Source organism: Lampetra planeri, chromosome 82, assembly GCF_965212315.1.
Source record: "Lampetra planeri chromosome 82, kcLamPlan1.2.h2, whole genome shotgun sequence".
In the NCBI taxonomy this organism is placed as follows: Eukaryota; Metazoa; Chordata; class Hyperoartia; order Petromyzontiformes; family Petromyzontidae; genus Lampetra; species Lampetra planeri.
In genome coordinates this window covers 3922145-3938471 of record NC_136186.1, presented here as the reverse complement: position 1 = coordinate 3938471, position 16327 = coordinate 3922145, and the positions used below count along the sequence as shown (strand labels likewise).

The following is a 16327-nucleotide window of genomic DNA, read 5'->3' as shown; positions in this document are numbered from 1 at the left end:
GTAACTCTACGTGTGTGTATCAATGGATTAGCGTGTGTAACTACATGTGTCTGCCTTTTTCACCCGGGCAACGCCGGGTTCTAACCGCTAGTCTTCTATATATGAAAGGAAAATTTGTGAATGTGTTGTCTGTTCAAAATGTTTAGCGTACTTCCCGACATGCAACAAACTTGAAATTTGCCATGTGGGTACTTTGCCAAATGTACACCATGCAAAAATTAAAAAAATACACTTTTGTATTTTGTGGGGGGGGGGCGATGACCATGAAGTGTGTGGCGAGAATCGATATCTGCTGAGCGTTTGTGGTATCAATTAATTGAACGGGAATAGGCCGATTCTAAATAAATCTACAACCTTCGATTGCTTTGCGCGATCTAAAGAATCGAATCTTGGCGCGCGAGCCGTAAGTTTATTTTCCACCGCGCGTTGGGTTTTATTAAAATTTTATTATTTTTATTAATGAGATCATTACAAAAAATGCCTTTGTATATGTTATATTTTTAAGTTTTTTGAGAAGTTTTTCAATAAATGTTTCCCCCGGGCAACGTTGGGTGCTTCCCGCTAGTACCTAATAAATGAAACTGAAACAATCAACTGGTGGTTAATTAGCATAATTTATTCATAAATATCATCCCTAGTTCATTGCGACTGGTTCAGCATCCACGCCTCATCACTGCACATTAGCCCGTCTCATTAACATAATTTATTCAGTTACACCGCCGCTCGTTGGGGTACGGGATTGTGTTCAAGCCCGCTAGTGACGTCATGTCACCGCTTGCTGCCGCGTGACGTCACGATATATCCGGCAGCTGCTGCACCGCGCGCTCTCCAACCCGAGGTGAGAAGTTAACATCGTGGTTGTTGTCGTGGTGGTTATTGTTGTTACCCAGGTAGAGCCTCTCTTCGTCTCTCTCTCGTAGGGATATCAATTGAGTAGCAGCGAGTATGGAATCGATGTCCAGGTTGGAACATTACAACGCGGGGCCGTGCCACGCGGGGCCTTGCCTCCTGCCCTCGCTTGATTGCTTTGCTTTAATTCTCTGCTTAAGTTTAATTCGTCTTCATCTGGCTCACTACTTCATGGGACCTCCTTTGCCAGTAGCAAAATATAAGAAGAGGTTTTTTCCCCTTTTTTGGCAACAAAACAGCCTGTAATCATTCTTCGCCTGAAGACGGCTGCTTGCGTTGTAGCCGAAACGTCGTGAGAATTATTTTATTTTATTATGTTTTATTTTTATTATTTTATTACTTCCCTTCTACGTGACTTTACCGAAAGAACCAAGAAGCTGAATCCCTGCAGTCACGAAAGCTTTAAATCGAAACAAAACAGGTGTTAAGATATTCTTGGTTCCTTCGGTAAAGTCACATAGAAGGGACATAATAAAGTAATACAATTTCTTGCCGTGGATTTCACACCTGACGATGATTGCTCGTGTAGCAGTATAAACGTGATAATGTTTTTATTTTTTAATTCTGTTTTTCTTCTACGTGACGGTGTGAAAAACAGCAAGAATTTTTTTTTTAAATTGTATAAAATTTTCTTGCTGTGTTTTTCACACCTGATTGCTCGTGTTGCAGTCTAAACGTCGTGAGAATTTTTATTTATTTCATTTTTCTTCTACGTGACTAGGTGTGAAAAACAGCAAGAATTTTTTTCAAAATTTTGGAAAATTTTCGTGCTGTGTTTTTCACACCTGACGATGATTGATCGTGTTGCAGTGGAAACGTCGTGGGAATTTTTATTTTATCTTTTATTTTATTGTTTTTCTTTTATGTGACTTTAGATGTGAAAAACAGCAGGAGATTTTTGCGGTGTTTTTCACACCCGATGCTGATTGCTCGTGTTGCAGTTGAAAAGTCGTGAGAAATGTTTTTAATTGTTTTTCTTCAACGTGACTTTCGGTGTGAAAAACAGCCAGAAAATGTATGAAAATTTAGGAAAATTTTCTTGCTTTGTTTTTCACATCTGACGATGATTGCTCGTGTTGCAATCGAAACGTGAGAAATTTTAATTGTTTCATATTTTATTATTTCCCATCTACTTGATGACTTTACCGAAAGAATCAAGAATATGAATCCCTGCAGTCACGAAAGCTTTAAATAAAAATGTAGGTGTTAAGATGTTTAAACGCCGACCTGAAACCTTTTGCAAGCAATCGCGTCTGCATTAACCACAATATACTCGCGATCAATATGCAAACAAAACACATGCTGTGATAATCTGTGCATTGTCTGTGAAACTGATTGGTCCACACCAGAGACGGCTTTCTTTCGAGCCTAGTCTCAAACGGTGTTAGACCAGAGGACAGCGACAAAAGGCGTACACAGCACAAAGACAACGCCACCATCAGAACAATGACAGCTCGGGGTGAGCAGCTACATCATGGGACCTCCTTTGCCAGTAGCAAAATATAAGAAGAGGTTTTACCCCTTTTATCATTGACAGATTTGTACTATTTTTTTGTCTTGGGATATTTTTTGTATACGGTTTATCCGTGTTACTTCAATTGGTTGGACCATCTCTAGCTCCACTCACATACCTTGATGCACTCATCTCAGGCCTATATAAGACCTTGTCTCAGCAGCTTTTTCTCTCACCTGAAGACGATTGCTTGTGTTGCGATCGAAACGTCGTGATCTATTATTTTCTATGTACGCGATTTGACCGAAAGACCCAAAGAGTATTAATTCCTGCAGTCACGAAAGCTTTAAATCAATAAATAACTACGTAGTTTGAGAAGCTCCCAATGCACCATTGGAACCTCCTTTGCCAGTAGCAAAATATGATAATTGTTTTTTTACCCTTTTATCTGGCAACAAAACTGACACCTTTTTTACGAGGAGTCACGTTTGCATTGACCACAATACCTGCGGTCAGAATGCAAACACAAACACAACTCTGATCATGTATGCACTGTCCTTGAAATTGATTGGTCCACACCTGAGACAGCTTTTCTTAGAGTCTAGTCTCACATGGTGTTGGACCAGATGACGCCAAAAGGCGTACAACTCAAAGACAATGTACCATCACAGTATGAGAGCTCGGGGTAAAGCATTTACACCATTGGAACCTCCTTTGCCAGTAGCAAAATATGATAATTGTTTTTTTTACCTTTTTATCTGGCAACAAAACTGACACCTTTTTTGAGTTGTACGCCTGTTGGCGTCATCTGGTTCAACACCATATTAACTGCCCTGCAGGTATGCTGCAGGGCAGTTAATATATATTTTCTCTGCAGCAACGATGAGGTCGGAAGAGCGACGCCATCATGAATACGTGGTACGCTGGGTTCCTAAAACCCAGCAAGACAGTGGGGAGCACAGCTGGTTCATCTGTCAGTCATCCCTTGACACCTGGATCATTCCCATTACCTGCTGACAAGGAATCCACACTTACATGGCCTTAAATTTCACCTATCATGGCATTAGCACAGGGATAAGGTTACTTGCAATTCGTCATGAATGGTGGATTTTTGTTTATATATGTTAATGATGCATGTGAAATGTGCGTGTATTTAGGAGTTTATCTTTGTGGGGAGCTGTGGTGCATTTATTTCACTGCATTATGAACTCAACAATTAGTTTGATTATCACCGACAGCAAACATGATTGAACAGGACCCTGCGAGGTGGGCTGGTAGGAACGAATAACCAAAGAATATAAACATAATGTATTATTACACTTGTTTTGCCAGGAAAGCCCTACTGAGTCTAAAGGTTTTGTAGGGTCCTGCCAAGTGTTTGCAGTAGGGGGCGATGTTGCTACACTGAATCGGACGATACGAAGGGAGAGTGTGAGGCCTAGTTCTAGGCTTGAGGCCTAGCTGTAGGCGTTAGGCTGATGTGAGTTAATTTTTAATTTAAATGTTTTAATTATTTATGTAAAAGCTTAAAATGTAAATGTTTCTATTTAAAAACATCAGGGAATGTAACATTGTTAAACATTAACTCTCTTTCACACACGCGGGGGTACGATAGGAAGGGAGAGTTTGAGGCCTAGTTCTAGGCTTTAGGCCTAGCTGTAGGCTTTAGGCCGCCATGAGTTAATTTTAAATTTAAATGTTTTTATTATTTATGTAAAAGCTTTAAATTTAAATGTTTCTATTTAAAAGCATCAGGGAATGTAACATTGTTAAACATTAACTCCCTTGCACACACGCGGGGGTACGATACGAAGGGAGAGTTTGAGGCGTAGTTCGAGGCTTTAGGCCTAGCTGTAGGCTTTAGGGCGCAGTGAGTTCAATTTTAATTAAAAAGTTTTAATTAAAAGCTATCTCAGGGAATTATAAGGGAATGTTACACTTGTTTAGCCAGGAAAGCCTCATTAATTTAAATGTTTTAATTAAAAGCTATCTGAGGGAATTATAAGGGAATGTTATTCTTGTTTAGCCAGGAAAGCGTCACTGAGTCTAAAGGTTTTTGTAGGGTCATGCCAAGTGTTTGCAGTAGGGGGCGATGTTGCTACACGGACGGACGGGCGGACGATATAATCTGTTGTAGGCTGGTCCACTTCGTTCCTACCAGTATAAGTAAAAGCTGAACTGATTGTGGGCCTCTGCTATGTTGATTGATTTTAAATTAATTACATGGTGAAGTGAGGAAGCGCCAATACTGAGCAGATGAAGGCGGCCAGGCATGGTTCTGGACACACCGCCACTTTTTACCATGCCAGTGTGTGACAGTGTCAAGTTTATATTTGCAGTAATTTATATCAACTATTGAACATGGAGGTTAAATCAAAACAATCGTTTATTTTAGTTTCCCTCTGGAACTTTTTGGAAGAATGGAAACAGGAAATTAACAGCACATATGCTGCTGAAGTTAGATCTGTTCATCCAAGCATTCAAGCAAATCTGAGCCTGGCCTCACACCTCTAAAGTTGCGATTGAACATTTATTTATGCATTTCTGCATAATACAAATAGTATTATTCCCAACAGCCTTTGCTATGTTAGCTGAATTTTGCTTTTATAAATACTACTTTTGCAGCCAGGCTGCCGAAATTGTGTGCTTGGTGTTTTGGGTTAACATTTATTTTGAAGATAATATGGCTTCCAGGCATATTTATAACCTTTGGCCCTCTCATTGTGTGCCTTAACAGCCCGTGTGATGAATTGGGGATAATCTTGAATATGTGGATAAATATAGACGTGTAAGTCATGTGTGACTGTGTATATATTCATTCCTCTGTGCCTCAATACTGATGAAGATGGTGTGGACATTTTTTTCTGTCTGCAGCTGATGCTTCTTCTAATGTTTCCTCTGCAGAATTGGTCTGATGGAGCAAAGGCACTCAGCACAGCTCAGTAGACAAAGACAACAATGGGACCAGTATGCAAACAGCATGGATTGTACTGGAAATTTTACACAGGACCAGAGATCTCCAATGGGAGAGAAAGCCTTCAAGTGCACTGTGTGTGGGAAGGCATTTTCAAGTTCATTTTATCTTAAAATACACCAGAGAACACACACAGGAGAGAAACCCTTCAAGTGCACTGTGTGTGAGAAGCCATTTTCAAGTTCATTTTATCTTAAATTACACCAGAAAACACACACAGGAGAGAAACCCTTCAAGTGCACTGTGTGTGAGAAGGCATTTTCAAGTTCATCTTATCTTAAAATACACCAGAGAACACACACAGGAGAAAAACCCTTCCAGTGCACTGTGTGTGAGAAGGCATTTTCACGTTCATCTTATCTTAAAAAACACGAGACAACACACAGAGGAGAGAAACCCTTCAGGTGCAATGTGTGTGACAAGGCATTTTCAAATTCATTTTATCTTAAAATACACCAGAGAACACACACAGGAGAAAAACCCTTCCAGTGCACTGTGTGTGAGAAGGCATTTTCACGTTCATCTTATCTTAAAAAACACGAGACAACACACACAGGAGAGAAACCCTTCAGGTGTACTGTGTGTGGGAAGGCATTTTCACGTTCATCGCATCTTAAAAAACACCAGAGAACACACACAGGAGAGAAACCCTTCAAGTGCACTGTGTGTGGGAAGGCATTTGCACAGTCACCACAGCTTCATAGCCACCAGAGAACACACACAGTAGAGAAAGCCTTCAAGTGCACTGTGTGTGGGAATGCATTTTCAAGTTCATCTTATCTTAAAATACACCAGAGAACACACACAGGAGAGATACCCTTCAAGTGCACTGTGTGTGAGAAGGCATTTACATGGTCATCAGGTTTACAGATCCACCAGAGAACACACACAGGAGATGAACCCTTCAAGTGCAGTGTGTGTGAGATGGCATTTTCACATTCATCAAATCTTAAAATGCACCAGAGAACGCACACAGGAGTGAAACCCTTTATGTGCAGTGTGTGTGGGAAGGCATTTTCAAGTTCATATAATCTTAAAATACACCAGAGAACACACACAGGAGAGAAACCCTTCAAGTGCATTGTGTGTGGGAAGGCATTTTCAAGTTCATTTTATCTTAAAATACACCAAAGATCACACACAGGAGAGAAACCCTTCAAGTGCAGTGTGTGTGAGATGGCATTTTCAAGTTCGTCTTATCTTAAAATACACCAGAGAACACACACAGGAGAGAGACCATTCAAGTGCACTCTGTGCGGGAAGGCGTTTGAACAGTCACCACATCTTCGTAGACACCAGAGAACACACAGGCATCAGAAGACCCCCAAGGAGTGTAGTCTGAAATCGACTTGTGAAAGTCAAAGTGCTGCAATGAGCCCATCCCTCCTGAAAAAAAAACCAGAAGTAAATTCCAGCTTGGACACTATGAAATGTATCAAGGTGAAATTTGAAGAGGCGATGGTGAAGAGCGAAGAAGTGACAGTGAAGAGCGAAGAAGTGAAGGTCAAATGTGAAGATGAACATTCAACTCCAAAATCGGACCTTCACATCAATGGAGGCAACGTGAAGCAAGAGGAGAATTCTGACAGTGAGGCAGAGCGAGGCAACTCCCAGCAGTTTGTGGAAGTGGAGGTGTGGGTGGACTTCTTAGACAATACAAAGTCAAATGGAGAACCTGTAGATGTGTAAGATTGAGACAATGAAGCTCCAATAGATTCACATTTGTCACAGGCCTTTAAGGAAAAGAACTTGAAGTTGAACACTCCATTCCTAGGTTCAACCTGCAGAGTAAGAGCAGTCAGTATTTGGGGACCTGTGGGTTGGGTAGATCTCTAACTAGGAGCGAGAGCCAATAAGCTCCCAAGCATTCACTATGTTATAATAATATTAGCATTTATATAGTGCTTGCTTAATCGCCTCAGCAACTCGGAGTTTTGTTTCATCTCATCACAAACACTCAAAGAGCACGCCTTTTGGTGTCCTCTGGATTAACACCGTTTGATACTAGGCTCGAAAGAAAGCTGTCTCTGGTGTGGACCAATCAGTTTCAAAGACAATGCATATATTAACTAACCACACGGCGATTCGAGGGGAGAGAATTTCACGTAAAAACTGAGGCACGACGCATACATCGAGACTACTGCAAGTTACAGAAGACTACAAGCGACAGAGTACTGCAACGGGCAGACTCCGGGGCATGGCCTCGAGATCAACAATGGGTGTTGTGTCTCGCAGAGAAGAGGGGGCGAGGTGATGCTCGGTGCTGAGTTCGTCATGGAACGACAGAGTATCGCTGAGAGTTTTATTCTACATTCATCCTGATGTTTTCAGTTGCTTGCAAAGTCAAGGATTTCGATAAGTTGCATTGTACTAAGCTTTCACAGTTCTTCAAGAGGTGTGCAAATACAATTTACAAGTTTTGAGAGTGAGTTCCAGCTCCCACGAGCAGCTGCGATCGGCAGGCTCCGGGGAACCTGCCCCCGTGACTGGCAACATCGTCAATGAGCTGCACCAGCAGAAGCCACGAGTCTACGAAATCAACGCAAAGAGTTGACTTACTGCAAGCAGCAAGCTCTGGGATGGGACTCTGCAATCAACCAAGGATGAAGAGGCTTGCCGAGTAGCAATTGGTCACCGAGTACGAGCTCGGCGCTGACGGAAGAAGTATCGCTCAAAGTTATTCTACACTGAGTGCCAGCTCCCACGAGCAGCTGCAGCCCGAGAGATAGAGTGACGAGCAATGACGAGCAATCAACCGGGAGAAAGGGTAGAAGCCCAAGCATCGACCAAGCCAGCATCGCAGAGAACCAGCTGCACGCGCAACCAGGCATCGCCAGACTGCACGGAGCCGGAGAGAGAGCGCAGCAGCGCCACCGAGCACGGGTGTCAGTTGCCAGCGGACGAGCGGCGAGCGCTGTCGAGCACCTTCAAAGACGAGCATCGTGCCGACTCAGCTCATCCAGCAGGGGAAAGAGCCTGACCAGCCGCCCATGAGGAAGAGGAGAGCGCCGTGGGTTCGACCTACACACGCCGACCAGCACCAGCTGTGAACCAAGACAAGAGTGAGGAACGGCGACCAGCAGACGAGCTGCGGGCGCTATCTGACGACGGAATCATCGCGCACCGCTGACGGCGAGCGTCGTGCCGACTCTTCATCAAGCAGTGGGCAGCAGCTCCAGCTGCCACCGAGCGAGAGAGAGCGAGGAAGCTGTGTGTATGACCCTCCCCCACACTCACATGTATCACCCAGCGTCTGCTTGACGCGAAGAATTGATCAAGGAGACAAAACCACCAAACACACCGCACATACCGGGACTGATAATAAGAAGAATGATAAGAGTGCATCAACTATTAGTTGGTAATGAAGAACATTGCTGCCCATTGAGTCACGTGGATACGGTCGTTGAGAAGTATTTTAGTCGTTCTTTTTGTTAATTTTAACTGTACTGATGAATTCATTGACGAAACTAAACGTTTATAAACCTACGTTACGAATCCACACACAGGGAGACTTGTGTTGAAATCTTTCTTTTGATCACAGAATCTTGCCCGCGAATGTATTGAAGCCTTAGCCAATTGATAAGCATTTGCTGAAGCAGGCACACTGCCGGACACCATTGTTCCAAGACATTTAGTTAGATGAAACTGACATTTAGCTTATTACATAATCTACCAATGAATTCATTGAGGTCTACTTTTGCCTTCGGGACATGTTTCTTTATTGCCGTTCGTATGAATATCGTCACATTTATTTTTAAGGACTTTTTCCTATCGTTGTATATGCTCGCGTTACTCTGAGAAATTAACCGATTGCTCTGTTACCCAGTTTAACAACGTAATCATTGAGGGTTAAATGTACGGATCAATGAGCACATCTCCAGGAGTACTGTGTTGACAATTCCAAGCATAAGAGTTCGCATATTAGAGTGTTATGTTTTTGTTTAGAAATTAAAGTTGCTTAACACAGAAGTGTCTGAGTGGTTCCTTCCTAAGTTCATGCATAATGATCTTAATTAAAAGAACTGTATCCTTTGGCGAGATCTGAATTCTGAGACCTGATAGAATTACACTAAAACATAATCAGTTAAAGTTAAAGCGAGAATCTTTGTATTATCACAATTAGTAAGAAGACAAGTTTTTTCACGGACCAGGGGGGGGCGGGGGGATGGTTTCATGATGATTCAAGCGCATTATATTTATTGTGCACTTTATATTATTATTACATTGTAATGTGAAATAATTATACAACTCGCCATAATGCAGAATCAGTGGTAGCTCTGAGCTTGTTTTCCTGTAACTAGATGGTCCCATTTGGGCGTGATGGGAGACCGTGACACCCGAAGCGTGTTGCCTATGTCCAGTCTACTCCATAATCTCGTTTTGGTTGCTGTCACTGCAGAAAACCCTGCTTCACAAAGATGGGATGTTGGAAATCGAAGCAGGCTTTTCAGTGCTTTTGTGGCAATATCAGGATTTTCCGCCTTGACTTTAATCCAGAACGTATCGAGATTTGAAGTTTTCTCAAACATACTTTTAATGCCACCTTCATTAGCGATCTCAAGCAGTTGATCCTCTTCTAGCACGGACAAAGTCGATTCACCTGGCTTATTAACAAATGGGTTGCGGATCCATTCCTTCACAGGTCGGGGGCATTTGTGGTTGGAAGTAATTCTCAAACTCTTTTAAAAGCTGTGTCTGTGTATCTGAAGTAGATGTCTGTGTGTCACATGTGTATGTGTGTAGGGCTGTGTGTGTGTGTCAGTCTATTTATGTGTGTCTGTCTAAGTCCATGTGTGTGTCTTAGTCTATATGTGTGTGAGTAAGTACATATGTGTGTTTACATCAATGTGTGTGTGAGTCCACGTATGTCTGTGTGTGAGTCGCTGTATGTGTGTACGTCGATATATGTGTGTGTAACTCCATGTGTGTATATCTCATGTGGATCTCTATGTGTGACAGTCTGTATGTCTGTGTACGGCAATGTGTGTGTCACTCTATGTATGTGTGTGAGTCGCTGTATGTGTGTACGTCCATATGTGTGTGTAACTCCATGTGTGTGTATATCTCAAGTGGATGTCTATGTGTGTATCAGTCCATATGTGTGTGTTTAAGTCGATGTCTTTGTGTGTGTGAGTCCATATGTGCGTGTGTGTTAGTTGCTCTGTGTGCATGCCTCCATGTTAGTCAGTGTAAGTCCATTTCTTTGCGTGTCTGTAGGCCCATGTGTGCGTCTTAGTCCATGTGTGTGTCTTAGTCCATGTGTGTGCTTTATTGACCTGCTCAAGGCTTATGATACCATCAGTAGGCCTGGGCTCTGGGTTGTTCTTCATGCTTTTCGAGTCCCTCACCCACTGATCACCATCCATAAGGACCTTCATGATGGTGAGCAGGCCCGGGTAAAACTACGTGGCCGGGAGTCAGAGCCTTTCCCTGTACACTTTGGGGTGCGACAGGGATGTCCTCTGGCTCCCACATTATTTAACATCTATTTTGACCACGTAGTTCGTGAAGCCTTCAATAGCTGTACCGGAGGAATTTCCATTTGGTACAGATACAATGGGAGGCTGATCGATGCCCGGGTGCGGTTAAGGGATGGCTCCCTATTGCTCAGCCACATTATGTATGCCGATAATCTGCTAATTGCTACTCGGAGGAGGAGTGTTCTCGGTGCCGTTGCTGAACCTGGAGCTTGCCACCAAGAGGTGGGGCCTTACCATCAGCCCCACCAAAACAAAGCACCTGCCTGGGTATTTTGTACCATCGGACACTCCATTCCCACAACTCCCGATGGGTGATGGGGCAGTTGTGGAGACAGTGGAGAGTTTCCCATACCTTGCCAGTCTGCTAATGACCAACTCTGGTTTAACAGCAGAGGTCTCACTCAGAATCAGTTGAGCCGGATTATCTTTTCATCGGTTGTGTAACACTGTTTGGAAGCTACCTGCTCTATCACTCCGCACGAAGCTTCAGATCTTCTCGGCCACGGTCATTCCCTCCCTTCTCTATGCTTCTGAAACTTGGACCCCCCCTAATGGAATATCTTTGCCGATTAGAAACATTTAGGATGGCCTGCCTACGATGCATCCTGGGTTTAACCAGGCTGGATTGTGTGAAGAGCTCACAAATCCTTGACAGATATGGGCAAAGTCCCATCGGTGAGCTCCTCCAGCAGGTCATGTAGCCCGCATGCCCAGCTGTTGTGTATATGCCCCCCTTTTTAATTTTAAAATTAATATTTTTTAAGAATTATTCTGCCAACATAGATAATATCGTTTTTTTTTAATAGACACGGGGCAACGTGAGAACGGACACGCCCCCACACACTAACACAGATGTGCGCACACCTCATTTCAAAGGAAAGAGGGCATGAAAGAGGGTAATCACGGCCATCTTTGTCTTTCCGAGAGGATCTCCACACACAGGCACAAAGCCGGGGAATGACACCAATAAAACTCCCGGGCAATGGCTCAAAGGAAATTAACACGTTCTCAGAAAATAAATAAATAAAAGCATGCGCCGGGTGCTTCCACACTGGAAACAACCGTCTTTGTCTTCCCACAACACGGACAGCAAAAATTGCACACGCAAGGAATAGCATCTCCATGAGAGATCGGGTCACGATGAAACATCGGGAACACGGTTTCGGCATAACTGGGGCATAATGGAATAAGTCGCATTTCAACTTCCAAACCAAAACAACTTAAGCTATGTGAGACAAAAGATATGATCCCCGAGCGAGGGAGGAAATAATTAAGCTCGCTTAACGCGTAGGTTTTCGCGACAAATATTATTCAGTAACAAAAACATGGATTCGAATGTCTCTTTTATATATATATATAACTCGACGCGAATCATCGGTCTGGCTAATGTATAACTTCTGGCGCCGTCACGAGCCCACCCCCCCTTCCAGAACGACACACAGCTGCGTCTTCAAAGCTAATAAACACACGGACAAACACGCACGCGAAACACACGGACGGACACACACACACACGGATGCATATGGCCCCACCCACAAGAAGGTTTTATGACAGACTTTGAACAACTCGGGAAACTGAGTGGATATTCTGGATATAAACCAGAAAAAAATCCATTCAACACAGATCGTCAGGGCCTCTGGCCCCACCACAGATCGCCAGGGCTCCGAGCCCCATCACAGTTCTTCACGAGCTCCGGCCTACATCTCATCTCGTCTCTGGGCTAAGGCCACCAGAGATCTCCAGGGCGACAGCCATCTCTTCTCGTCACCGCCAGCGAAGAAGCTCTCGTCATCCAGAAGGACGAGGTTCGCGTGGTGCCGAGGTGCATCGCCTGCCGCAAACGAGCACACGAGACTCAACCACCTTGACGTGCATCGCCGAGGTGCATCGCCTGCCGCAAACGAGCACACGAGACTCAACCACCTTGACGTGCATCGCCGAGGTGCTCGCCTGCCGCACACGAGTGAACGAGCCAGCTCTCTTGCCGCCACCACGCCGAGGTGCTCGCCCGACCGCGCCGCCAATCTTCGTACGGGCTCTACCGAGGAAGGAGTCTGCAGCCGCCGATCACCGCAGCCGCGACAAAGAGGACCCTCCTCCGAAAGTCGTTCGTACCTACAACTTCCCCCACCAATAGACCCACACACACGCACGCATCGACGCCCCACTCACCTGTGAGACTATCCTATCTAGTTCACCCTTACTGTCGTATCAACCCTACACAATTATTGGAAGACTGATTATCAACTACATGAACCATCAGCTGGCCATGAGGAATCGTGGCCCATCGAGTGATTAAGAGTCCGTCGGTTATAAGAGTGAGGTTGGTTTCCGTGCCTTTCCCTTGTTCCGCTCATCACATAGGCGATCAATAGACTCGTCGAGGCAAACTCAACCTCCCGAAATTCTCATTACAAATCGACCGTGCACAGAGAGAGAAAATCTTGTCAAACCAGTTCCCCTTTGTCAGAGAATCTCGCCGAAGAATTAATTTAAAAAATCAGACTCGCTCTCCCCACACCCGCCCTCACATAGACCTTCGCCTCTGGGATACAATAAGTGCTGTTTATTACCGCAAATGAAGTGTGTCATGTTTGTTTTCAAACTCGGCCAGTCGCCGATTGTGATCGATACAAAAACGAACTAATGAGATGCCTGGTGGAGAGGTAGAGGTTACGATTGCATAATAAATTTTGGTCATTCAGTTCATTAAATGCACAATATCGAAAATGCATAAGAGTTTTGAGTTATTCAATTTAGTAAATGCATAAGTGTTTATTCATTCATTTTAGTCAATGCTTAATCTCGTAATTGCATAAGAATTTTAGTTATCCATATTAGTCGAATGCACAATATCGAAAATGCATAAGAGTTTTGAGTTATTCAATTTAGTAAATGCATAAGTGTTTATTCATTCATTTTAGTCAATGCTTAATCTCGTAATTGCATAAGAATTTTAGTTATCCATATTAGTCGAATGCACAATATCGAAAATGCATAAGAGTTTTGAGTTATTCAATTTAGTAAATGCATAAGTGTTTATTCATTCATTTTAGTCAATGCTTAATCTCGTAATTGCATAAGAATTTTAGTTATTCATATTAATCGAATGCATGATATCGCAAATGCATAAGTGTTTGGTTATTCATGAATTATTGACGCATGTTTGACCTGCATGATAGAATGTCACATGCTTGTTAGAATAAAATTGCTTAACACCAACTGTTCGAGTGCTTCTTTCCAAGTCCATGCAAAACCATCTTATTCTTGATAACTGTATCCTGTGATGAGATATGAAAATGGAGACCTAAATATCATAACACACACTAGGATAATCGGTAAACGTTTAATCATTGATCATCGTGTTATCCTGATTGACATAACTCTGGATAAACGAAGCTGAGCCTAATTACCACAACTGCTCACATTAACATCATCGCAAGCATCCGCATAAATTACTACGATTATCTCCGCGATTATCATAATTTATGCATACAATTACTCACACCATCATAATTTATGCATATCATTACACGCATTATCATAATTTATGTATGTTAATACACACATTAACATAATTAATGCGATTTGCGCACATTTCGGAAAATTATTAATTTTTATTATTTTCATCAAAATTTCATAACTCCTACACATACAACATAATGGGTGGCTCGTCCGGGATCTCTCACAGACAGTGTTTTGCATGGATGATGGAATGAATCACTTCGTGTTAACCAGAATATCGTGACCAAACATTGCATTGTGATTGTAAACGGGCGTAAAACAAAAAAAAACGCCCTCTAAGGTTAAAACCCAGAATAGCAGGTTGAAACAGAGACAGTGGAATTAAGATAATATCGTATCAAACCGATTGCATCCTGTGATAAATGGTGTTAGAGGTACGCACTCTGAATCGGAAAATAACAATAGCTCGAGTCAAACTGACTACACTCTGTGAGATAATTGTTTTATATGCACTCTAAAAGGAATTGTCAAAGTAACTCTTGCCATACCTAAGATGCTAGGATTAGGAATAATTTTTGAATGGGTTACAGGATACGGGGAGCTCGTATTAAAACGTACCGACCAATCTGTTACAAAGCAGTACAGTCAGAGAGACATATGGGAAGGGAGCTGTATCGATAACACGAACACACCTCGGGGGAAACTAATTGACTGGATAAAATGTAACGAAGGCGAACACGATGCAAAAGCTGCAGAGAAGGCAGGACAGGACTCATTCCTTTTCACACAGGCATACAGACAGGGATTGTGGAATGAAGGAAAATTTGGAAAGGAAACGGGAGAGAAATCGTCTCTAATAAACGAGGAAAAATGTCCCCACACCATCGTAAGGGAGGAGAAATCAGTGCTCGCGACACCAGCGAAACTCACAGACGTGGATCCACAGAATAAATATGGAAGTAACATTAAATCACACTCTTGGGTACGTGGACAGAGTCCAGGGACTAATCGCAAAAAAATTATGGATATCGAACAAAAAATCCTTGACAAACAGAAACCCTCACAATTCGAGAGAAGGGATGGAGAGATACATATGCAAACAAAAACATGTGAGATTGACAACTTCACAGATAGAGGGAAGCAAAATGTTAAAGTAAAGTCGACAGGACGTGCTCCACTAAGGGCAGAGGCAAAAACTGAAGGGAAATGGCAACACGAGCGACACAGTACTGGGCGCGCACACAAAAAATACACGCCACTTAAACACAAGCGACACAGCACAGATAAAAGTGACAGATTGCCTGATGATAACTTGTTTGATGATGACGCTGTCGGCGATCAACTTTCGGAATACTTATTCAACAGTAAAACCCTTAAATTGATGGACAAGGCTCTAGTCAGAATTCCCGATTTTGACCCACACAATCAGACTATGGATATCCACACACATATCGCAACAGTGGAAGAGGAGGCAATGATTAGAGGGCTGAGGAGACGGGATGAAAAAGCGAGTTTGTTGAAACGGACCTTACATAAAGATTCTATCCCATGGGTAAAGTCACTACCACACAAGGTTAGAAATGATTTTAAACAACTGAGCCTGGCAGTGATTCGGAAGTTTGGAGAATATTCGACACTCACTGAGGGGTTTTATGCTGTAAAATCGATGACCCAGGGCATGGACCAAGATCCACGTGACTACCTCGTACAATTTAAAAGAGCGTATTACGCAGGCGATGTGAATCAATACCACGAAGGAGATAAAATGTTCAAAATTATGTTTTTTTAATCCTTGAGCCCAGAGATTACAGAAAGGGTGAGAATGGTTTTGAATCCAGAAACCGCATCCTTACGCCGCATAGAGAGCAAGGCGTACATGGCATGGTTATACAGAGCTAAGAATCAGAATTCGGATCCAGAACACAGGGAGAGGGATAAGGAACCCAGCCTCTCAGAGAGGAATAAAAATCACCGAACAGTCCCACAATGCCTAGAAGAGCAAACACACACGCACCTGTGGCAAAATAAACCAGAGAGAGGTTGGCA

At 43.0% G+C, this 16327-nt stretch overlaps 1 protein-coding gene and 1 long non-coding RNA gene across 3 annotated transcripts in view; both read left to right on the top strand.

Annotated features, from left to right (window-relative positions):
* Nucleotides 1–16327, top strand: part of LOC144738427 (uncharacterized) — a 57859-nt gene that overhangs the window by 37384 nt on the left and 4148 nt on the right. The window lies entirely within an intron of this gene.
* On the top strand, nt 796–15479 carry LOC144738422 (uncharacterized). Of its 2 annotated transcripts, none has more exons than XM_078621449.1 (2): nt 796–838; nt 5267–15479. In XM_078621449.1, exon 2 carries the CDS (start codon nt 5277–5279, stop codon nt 7023–7025), a length of 1749 nt encoding a protein of 582 aa, XP_078477575.1. In that variant the 5' UTR covers nt 796–838; nt 5267–5276; the 3' UTR covers nt 7026–15479. The 2 variants fall into 2 exon arrangements, with proteins under 2 accessions (XP_078477575.1, XP_078477576.1); XM_078621450.1 differs by lacking the exon at nt 796–838 and adding an exon at nt 1568–2368.

Bases quoted from the DNA above. Each gene is read 5' to 3' on its own strand.
- LOC144738422 (XM_078621449.1), top strand. From the start codon at position 5,277: ATGGAGCAAAGGCACTCAGCACAGCTCAGTAGACAAAGACAACAATGG.